Consider the following 9,935-nt stretch of genomic DNA (forward strand, 5'->3'; position numbering starts at 1 on the left):
AGGACCAGTTTGCCCCGCATGCCCAAAATCCTAGGATTTTGTAGAGAAGCCAGAAGGATCTGAGCTGCTGGCAGTGAAGATGTGGCTTCACCACTGTAGGGAATTGCCCTAGGCACCTTTTTTTTTTTTTTCTTCCTTTTAAGACAACATCTCACTTTGTAGCCTGTTCTACAAAAACTAAAAATAAAACTTTAAATTAGAAGCCTCAGCAGGTGTGACACACCAGTAATCCTAGCATACGAGGTAGAAGGAAGAGGGTCAGGAGTTCAAGGTCAGCCTAGGCTACAAGAGGCACTGTCTAAAAAGTAAAGTCTTCTTTTTCCCACTTACACTTACACTATAAATCAATGTAATAAAATTTAGTTGTCCTCTATAAGTTCTTAAGCCTTTCTTAGAACTTTCAGGTTTTTACACACACACAGACATACATACATACACACATATACACACACACACACACACACACACACACACACACACACACTCCTGCATATGTAATGCAATCATTTTTTCAAATGTTAACACTTTAATGGAACTGTTCTAAGTACTGACTATATTCCCATTGATACAATGAAAGTGAAGTGTTCTTCACAGCTGTACGACTAAATGTAAATCCAGCCCCACCTGGTGGAACAGGCCTGTGATACCAGCTAAGAGTGGTGGAGGCCAGCGTAAGCCAGGCATCAGAAACTACCCTAGGAGAGACGCTATCTCAAAAAGGGCTGACATGTAACTCAATGTTATAATGGTTGCCTTGAATGCAGAAAACCTTGGGTTTGATCCCCAGTAACACTACAACCCCCAAATCCCCCAGACAGACACAGACTATAAGTCCAGCACTTGTGAGACTGGAACAGAATAGAAAATTCAAAGCCAGCCTGAGCCAGAGTGAGATGTTGTCTCAAATGGAAAATGGGGGAGTGGGGTGGGAGGATGTGCCCAGATTTTAAGTTTAAAGTTTAAGTTTAAAGTATGTCAAGCCAATTCTCCACCACGGAAGAACACCACCCCATCCCTAGCAGCTTAAATCCTCCTGGCTTCCCTCCCTCCCCTCCCCCACCTCCAGTCACTCCTAAAAACTGAAATGTGTCCCTGAGTGTTAATGGCAGAGACTTTTGCCCTTGAAAAATCTGTATTTTCTCATGGTCCTCAAGCTATGGACGACAATAAAAACCTAATGGAGTTTGGCTTTCTCACATGCATGGGCAATCTGGTGACATTAAAGCAGCAAGTGTTCTTGATGATATGACATCCTTCATGACAAGCAGCTGGGATGGAGCTAGGGCAAGCCTTGAAGACCTGAAGGATGAGGAGCCAAGCGTAGAATTGGACGGTGAAGAAGCAAGCCTAGAGCTGTTTCGGAAGTGTAAGCATAACAGAACAAGGAAGGTTTGCCCTCAGTGCTTCCAAACCTGGGGCCAGTGACAGTACCATGTTATGCAACGATGGGACAAGGGTTTCTGCAAGTTCCTCTAGCTCCCTCTGGAGCTTTTGAGACACTATCTCACTAGAGAAGTTGGCTGGACTAATCTCTCAGCCTCAACCATCTCCAGAAATATGCAAGCCCTTGTGACAGCTGCAACATGAAGAAGTTAATATGTCTAAGTGTTCTTTCTGTCTCCTCTGTAACCAGGAGCAGCAGACCTGTCCTCTGGAGCTGCTGTGAAGACAATGAGAACAGACTGCAACCTATCCAGGAGACCTACGCAGCACACTCCTCACATCTGCCCCCACACCTGGCTCCCCAGCACCCTTACTCCATATTCTCTCAATCTCCACACCCTCCCTGTGTTTGGCCAACCTACTCCCCAACAGTCTTTAAGCCATCTTCTTCTTCTTCACCTTCTCCCAGAACTCCAAAACAGGTCAGGATAGGATAAATACATGATCATTTAGTACCAGTCTAGGGCACCTGACATTGATCCCTTAATGATCAAAGGAGGATTCATTAGTCATGGTCCTGGACAACACCTGTGGGAACCCTGGAAACATCTTCACTATTTATTTTATATGTGTACTCTCTCTGCATGTATGCCTGTGTGCCAGAAGAGGGCATCAGATCCTATTACAAATGATTGTGAGCCATCATGTGGGTGCTGGGAATTGAACCTAGGACCTCTAGAAGAATACCAAGTGCTCTTAACAGCTGAGCCATCTATCCAGCCCCCTCCCCTTTTTAAGATTTTACCTATTTATATGAGTACATTGTTGATGTCTTCAGACGTACCAGAAGAGGGCATCTATCCCTTTACAGATGGTTGTGAGCCACCATGTAGTTATTGGGAATTAAACTCAGTACCTCTGAAAACGCAGTCAGTGCTCTTAACCACTGAACCATCTCTCCAGCCCCAGTGAATGCCTTCACTAACAGGACAAAGGGCAACCATGGGCCCTCAGGCCCAAAGAACCCAGAGAGGAATGCCATGAAGTAGGAATAGAAGGGGCACAGAGAGCGCCTGGACTCAGTGGAGACAGGTTGAGAACTGGATGCAGTATGAGACAAACTCTACACTCAGGCAGTGTTAACTGCTTTATGTGTACAATAGTTAACGGGACATCCATGATCAGACCAAGCCAGACTCCAACAGACATATGAAACAAAGCCACTTTCCCAAAATTAAAGGTACCAGTAAGATCCCCAAACCTCAAACCAAATCAAGAGCTTGGTCAGCCCAAGCCGTTGAGCAAAGCAGCAGGCACTCACAGCCTGGGCCGAGACTGTTCCACCTGTGAGTCCCACAGACTAGTGAGGCGATCAGCTTCCCTCCAGCCAGACAGGAGGGCCCCATGTGTGGTAGAATAAAATGTCCGATGTGTGGCTTCCCCAGCGAAGAGTACCTGGAGCTGCAGAAAAAGACCAAGTTAGAACAGGGATGTAAGGGGGACAGCTGTGGAGAGATACACAGAAAACAGAGCCCCTACCCATCCATGGACTTCTACAAATGGGCAGAAGCCATCACTGCCCATGCCAGGCAGGTGTGAAGAAACACCCAGGTGGTAGGTCCCTCAACTATGCCCAGAAGAGTTGCTGAACTACCATGGGAGAGTGCAGCTAAACCGAATACACCAAAGAGTGGTGAGAAGTTGCTGCCTACAACTAAAAGTGGTCTGACAATAAGCAAGCTGATAGGGACCATGAGATAAATGGCAAACTGAGCAGTGAATACCAGGTGATACTGAGTAGCTGTCTTAGAGATATGCACTGAAGTATCTACATGGATAATTCCTCAATAAGTCAAAGGACAATGGGCAGATTCTGCCCCCTGTGGTAGAAGGTAGAGGTAGTGAGTAGAGGAAGGGACAGCACCCTCTGCTCTACCTGCTTTTCTACAGTTGGTTTCCATAATTAAATCGTTTTGAAACAGTGCTTCTGGCTGGACTGACTCTCATTTCGTATACCAGACTAACCTAGTGGTCTTTTTAGCTGGGATTACAGAGGCATGAGCCACCCGGCCCACCTAGACTTGTGATATTAGAATCAGGTGGAGAGTTGGGGGGACTGTCAATTAGTGGTAGCATGCTTGCCTGGTGTACTCAGGAATTCAGCCCCAATGCAAAAGGCAGACAGCCGGAAGCATAGTGGGAAAGAAGATGGCTGTCCCTACCAGGGACTCTTGTTTCATTTTCTTTCTGTAGACAGCACTGTATAGTTCTGTAAGCCATGAGTATGTGTAATTCTGATACAAATTACACATTTTAAGTTCTAAGTTTGGATCTGAGTTTGTTGAGATGTAGTCTTACTCTCCTTGGCTGGCCTATAACTTGTTCAATAGACCAGGCTGGCTGTGGACTCTAAACATTCCTCCTGCATGTGCCTCCTGTGTGCTGAGACTATGAGTGTATGCCAGCACATTCGACTTTAAGTTACTCCTATTTTCTAAAAGAAACTGGCTGTGTGTCTGTGAGACCCCAGCCCCACCCATCATTCACACCTTTAGGCCTTAGTTAGCAGCAGGATCCCCGGTGCCCAACACCAAAGCAGGCCACTATGCAGGCCACTATACCTGAGTGCCAGTTCCATCTACAGGGAGAGGCTGAGCCATCAGATCTAGGTCATCCCCAGTGCTTCCCACAGCCACATAGCTGTAAGAACCTCGGGTGTAAGGGGCACTGTGCCACCGAGACCTCAGCACGCTCTTAGCTGCTGGCAATTGTGGGTTTCCTGAAACATGAAGAAACGTTAAATCAGAATTCTCACTAGCCTGGAATAAAACAAAGCCAGTGCTTGTTTTCCTAAGAAGTATCCTGTCGTAGCTGCTCTCCCGCACCTCACAGGGACAGCTGGTGCCAATAAGCAACACCGTGAGATGCCTCCTCTAAGTTTCCTCACCTGAAAGTACCTGACAACTGCGTTTAAAACTAGGAAGGTTTGCAAACCATGATTTGTCCACTGCCCAGGAAGAAAAGTTGTCTTGGAGATGTGCAGATAGGAATTCCTACTTCTCTTTTGCAAGTTTACTTCCTCTTTAGATTAGCCAATAAGATATATAGCTGGGGGGGAGGGGCTGGAGAGATGGCCCAGAAGTCCCCAGTTCAAATCCCAGTGACCATATGGTGGCTCACACCCATCTATAATGTGATCTGATGCCCTCTTCTGGCATGGAAGTGTACATGCAGATAGAGTACTTGTATACATAAAATAAATAGTATAAATAAAAAATAAAATTAAAAAAGAAACGAGAGAGGAATACAGAATATATTTTCTGTAATATATATCTTATTATATATATATATACTCTAATATATATTCTGTAATATATATGCTATTATATATGTATGTATATATGTGTATGTGTATGAATATATATCTATATATAAAAAATGGGAAGTACCTGTCATTCTCCGAAGTACTTGGGTTAGAGACAGAAGCACTTCTTCATCTGAAAGAGTCTCCATAAACTCCGACTCGAGTCCAGCAATAAACCCACAGAGCACATGTGAAGACCTGTATAAACAGAAAGATATGAGAGACAGGTCTGCTGGCCACACACACAGACTATGTCAAGGTCACTACCAGGTAGAATCTTCCCCCAGAGTCCTCCTACGGTCTTAGCTCTCAAAGCATCTGGCTATTTTCACATCCCTCAGTACCTTAGAGGATGGAGGTACCGACAAGCCATTTCTTCACCACCATGTACACTGGCATGAGGGGGATGCTGATTTCACTTGAGAAGGTCCTTAATGAAATCCTAAAAGTTACTGAATGGCAGGGCTGGAGAGATGGCTCAGTGGTTAAAAGCAATTACTATTCTTCTAGAGGTCCTGAATTCAACTCCCAGCAACCACATGGTGGCTCACAGCTATCTGTAATGGGATCCTATGCCTGTCCTCTTATGGTGTGTCTGAAGATGACTAGTGTGCTCACAAAAATAAAATCTTTTTTTTAGGTTACTAATTTTATTAAATGTTGGCCATTGGGTGCATTTTTGTGTGTCTGTGTGAAGAAACGGGTGAAAGTATAAAGGATTTTTGGTGTGCTGTCTTTCAGTCTGGAGTGATTCCTTCACACACCCCTTCCTTACCTACAAGGACACCTGGCTAACCATGATACTGAGCAGATATTTTCTCAGGAAAGAAAATGAATAGTACATGTTGATAAAAAATTAAATTTAAGCTCTGAAGCAAAAACTAGAATTTTAGCAAAATTGTGTATGTTGCCAAGAGTGTAACAGCCTCACACAGCTGAGCTTTCTGACATCAGTGGGATAAATTTACCATGAACCAACATTTTTCTTTTTGTTTGTTTTTAAGATTTATTTATTTTACCTATATGAGCACACTGTAGCTGTCTTCAAGCACACCAGAAGAGGGCATCAGATCCCATTACAGATGGTTGTGAGCCACCATGTGGTTGCTGGGAATTGAACTCAGGTCCTCTGGAAGAACAGTCAGTGCTCTTCACTCCTGAGCCATCTCTCCAGCCCAAACCAACATTTTCTGAATGACACCAATTATGGAGAGGCAAAAGTCAGTGAATGTGCTACAGGTTCAGTGAAAAGCCCTGTCTCAGAGTGATAGAGGAAGACCCCTGAAGTCCACCTCTGGCCTCCACAAACAGACATCAAGCATGCACACATATGCACACACACAGAGAGACAGGAGGGGATAACCATATTTTCTCAAACAAATTGAATTTGAAAGGTGGCAGGGTTTTGTGTGTGTATGTGTGTATTACATCTCTGGAGTCCAAGAGTACATTCTGGGCCTCCATTTGTCTCTCAGGAAACTAGGGTGGGGGTATCTGTAACCAACACATCAGGAGCACATGCTCCTCTTCCAATTAAACACTCAGAAATACTTGGCAGTGAACTGTGCACAGCCAGGTCCTCCAATAGACTAATACTAGTGAGTCAGCCAGCACTTCCCTAGAGTTCATAGACGCATACATACTCAAAAGGAGGCAGGACCAAAAATCCAATGAGCTTCTTGAACCAGGTGTCTTGGAGGGCGAGGGCTGTGTCCTGTAGGGGTGATGTATCTTCCCATACCACCTGGATGAACTGGCAGTCAGGCTCCCAGAAGGGCTCCTCAAACTCCAAGAAGATTTTGTTGTTGGTACCAAAGCCTAGTTTTCTGATGGCCTCTGCCTTTTTAACAGGCAGTGGTGGCTCAAAGAAGGTATCTTGATGTTCTTTAAGAAAACCTGCAATTCAGCATGGGATGTAGTTTAAGACAGGTTTCATGGTGCATGTCTTTAATCTCAGCACTCAGGAGGCAGTGACAGGCACAGTTCTCTGTCAGCCTTATCTACAGTGAGTCCAGGACACAGCAGGAGCTACATGGTAAGGCCCTGCTTTAAAAAAAAAAAAAAAAAAAAAAAAAAAAAAAAGAATAAAGAAGTAAATAAATAAATAAGTTAGGTTTTAACTAAAATCTACATCAAAAGGAACCTGTCCTGATTGTACAGAGAAAAGTGCTTCTAAACATCTCATACACTCATTCAGGTACCTGGAGACAAATTCCAAAGGCTGGACCTGGCCACCAGGACTCAAAACTGACTGCTACCATACTGGAGGGAAACTACAGACTCACTGGTCACAGAAGGACAGTTAAGTAGGACTCTGTAGAACAGCTCACTACTGACCCTCTATCTCTAACTGCCAGTCACACTCCTGAGGGTCAGCCTGTGAGAGTCACCACACGGATTTCACCGGAAGCTTGTCTTGCTCTGTACTGTGCTAGAAACTGAACCCAGGGCTTCATCTGTGCAAACACTCTACTGCGGAACACACTTAGATGAGTCTAAGTAGGAAGAGAAAGGAGAACAGCCCACAGTCAAACGACAAAGACAAACCAGAGGAGAGAACGTCTGCTTGAAACCAATACAAAAGCAAGAAGGCCTTAATCCCAGCACTTAGGAGGCATACGCAGGTGGATCTCTGAGTCTGACACCAGCTTGGCTCACATTGTGAGTTCCAAGACATCCTACATGGTGAGACCCTGTCTCAAAATAAAAATTAAAGTTAAAAAAAAAAAAAGAAGGAAGAAAATCAGTACAACAGGAAGCCTGCAAGGTCATAACCAGGCACATGACAGAGACTGTCTCCCCATACACAGGGCATGGGGAGAAATGTGATTCTATCTAGATCTTCAAGAACAAACAGCTCCTGCAATCTACGGAGATATGTAGCCACATAAGCACTTTTGTGTTACACCACGTGAAACAGGGAAATAAGAACTACTGAACTCCCTCTAGCATTTATTAATAATGACATCTCTGGACAAAACAGTATTAGCCAGGCAAGGCAGCATGGTGAGTCCAGCACTCAGGAGGCTGAGGCAGGGTGGGTGCAACTGCTACAAACTATGGTGGAGCACTTTCATCCACCTGGAGACCCTTAGCATGAAAACATGAACTCAACAGCTCAGTAAATACCCAGAGCCAAGGGAGGAGAAAAACCAGAGGCCTGTGATGCCTGGGACAGGGACATAGGCAACTTAATCAGAAAAAGAGTTCTACCTAATGGCACCGTGACGATGACATGATGTGCGGGCAGGCAGGTACCATCTTCACACTCCACCAACACGGGGAAGGTCTCCCCTGGAAAAGCAGCTTCCTGGAAGGACCCGTTCCAGTGAATGGTCTTCACTGCCTTGTCGAAAATCATCATATCCTTGGGCAAGGAAGCCAGTATGCAGTTGGTAAGTCCTTGGTAGCCACTAGGAGAGACAGAAGTTGATGTGAAACGGGCCCCAGGAAGGTAACTGGCAAAAATAACCCCCCAAGATGCCACCAGCATCCAGGAGAGCATCACTCAGAGCCAGAAGGAGAGGTAATGGCGGAGTGCCTGGAAGTGAGGCAACCCCTTAAAATACAGGGCCACTAACATCCACCTCCTTGCTAATGGGGGCCAAAGGAGTCCATGAACACAATACTGACTAGTTCCCTTGAGAACCAGGGTTCCCCACCACCACACCAGCCCCAGGTTTATACACTTCCTGACTCGCAAATCCCATCTCCTAGACAGAAGCTTTGGGCCTGGTGTCAGGGGCTGGGGGTAGCATGCGCAAGCCTGCCTGACGCCTGCCAAAGAGAAAGAGCCTGCTTGGCTTCCCTGCACCTGAAGGCCCTTATGTAACACCTGGCATGAGATTCCCTAGGATATCAGAAGTGAGCATTCAAGATAGTTCCTCCTCAGTTCCCTGGACACATCTTTGCTTAAACACAACTAGGAGAAAGAGAAACCAATCTCTCTGAACGGGGAGGGCAGTGTCCTCACCTGCCTGCTCCAGGCCTCCCCCTTTTCCCTCCTTTCTCCAGTCTAGTGTCCCTGCCTGAACAGGATGGATAGAGTTGGCAGAGCTATGGCTCATACCCAGCCAAGGTGCAATCCAGCCCAGGCAGCACTGTATACTCCCCGAACGGTGCAAGGGCTACCAGGTCCATGCTGTGGGTGCCGCTCACACAACACTCTATGTTGAAGAAGGTTTTGAGGATAGCCAGCTTGAGCTTTTTGGTGTCCTCCTTCTCAGTCCAGCTGGCCACCTGCTGGCTTATCTCCTTCTTCAAGAACTCGCCAACACTGGCCAATGGGGTCTCGGATTCATTCAGGAATTCCCGGGTTCGGTCTATCAGTCCATAGAACAGACTGGCCATCTCTGCCACCAGCTCCAGGCTCACACTTGTTCCAGAGTTGGTACAGCTCATGGAGGGCAGGGCCACGTGCCCTCCTGTCTCCACCAGCTGGTTCTCTTCTGATAATTCTTTCTCCCCCAGGAGCCCGAACTCTGCAGCCAGCTGGAAGACAGGATTGCCCTGGGAGGGCCCATGGATCCAGTGTGCACCCAGCTCCACTACACCACCTAGGAGGGCACAGGAAAAGCTACCTGGAAGCCCTCTCCCTAGAAAAATCAGCTCCACCCTTTCCCAAACATACTAAAGGAACATCTTGAGAATCACATAGTCTCCTTGTATACCAGGACCTATTCCTCAGGGTCAAGTGGTTTCCAAAGGCATGGTTTGGTCAGACCAGATTTAGGGAACTCCTGGGGAGGGGCAAGACAGCCTGTACTGGCTTCCTTAAGGAGAAACGCGAGGAACCCCCAAAGCTGAGAAAAGAAAGTGCGGGACCCTAGGTTGCTTTCCCTAGAAAGTACTCTCCTAACTTTGGCCAGTTGGCTTTGCAGGCCCAGTGAACGTGGGTGTGTGTTCCTTTACTCCGGAAGCCGAAAAAGGAAGGCTTCCTGGCTCAGTGGGAGCCGGATGGGGACTGGGGTCGACCGAGGAGCGGTTACCGAAGCAGCGTTCCGAGCGGATGCGACCCCCGGCGCCAGCGGTGGCCTCCAGGACCCGCAAGTGTGGAGCAGCCCGGTGGCGGCAGAGCCTCTGTGCAGCACCCAGCCCCGCGATGCCGCCGCCCACAACCAACACCCGCGGGCCGCCGGCCGCCATGGTTTGCTCGGGGTCCTGCGACCGGTGACTCTAGGCCGCTCCA

The 9,935-nt window shown here is 46.9% G+C and overlaps 1 protein-coding gene across 1 annotated transcript; it reads right to left on the minus strand.

The window, feature by feature from the left end:
* Positions 1–2,557: 2,557 nt before the first annotated feature.
* PAOX (polyamine oxidase) lies at positions 2,558–9,935 on the minus strand. The gene is made up of 7 exons (XM_080913174.1): positions 9,736–9,935; positions 8,817–9,303; positions 7,961–8,160; positions 6,391–6,643; positions 4,833–4,945; positions 4,005–4,162; positions 2,558–2,844 (listed from the first exon to the last, which is right to left on the minus strand). The coding sequence occupies exons 1-7, from the start codon at positions 9,890–9,892 to the stop codon at positions 2,701–2,703; spliced, it is 1,512 nt and encodes a 503-aa protein (XP_080769300.1). The 5' UTR covers positions 9,893–9,935; the 3' UTR covers positions 2,558–2,700.

Source organism: Micromys minutus, assembly GCF_963924665.1.
Source record: "Micromys minutus genome assembly, chromosome: 2".
NCBI classification, from domain to species: Eukaryota; Metazoa; Chordata; class Mammalia; order Rodentia; family Muridae; genus Micromys; species Micromys minutus.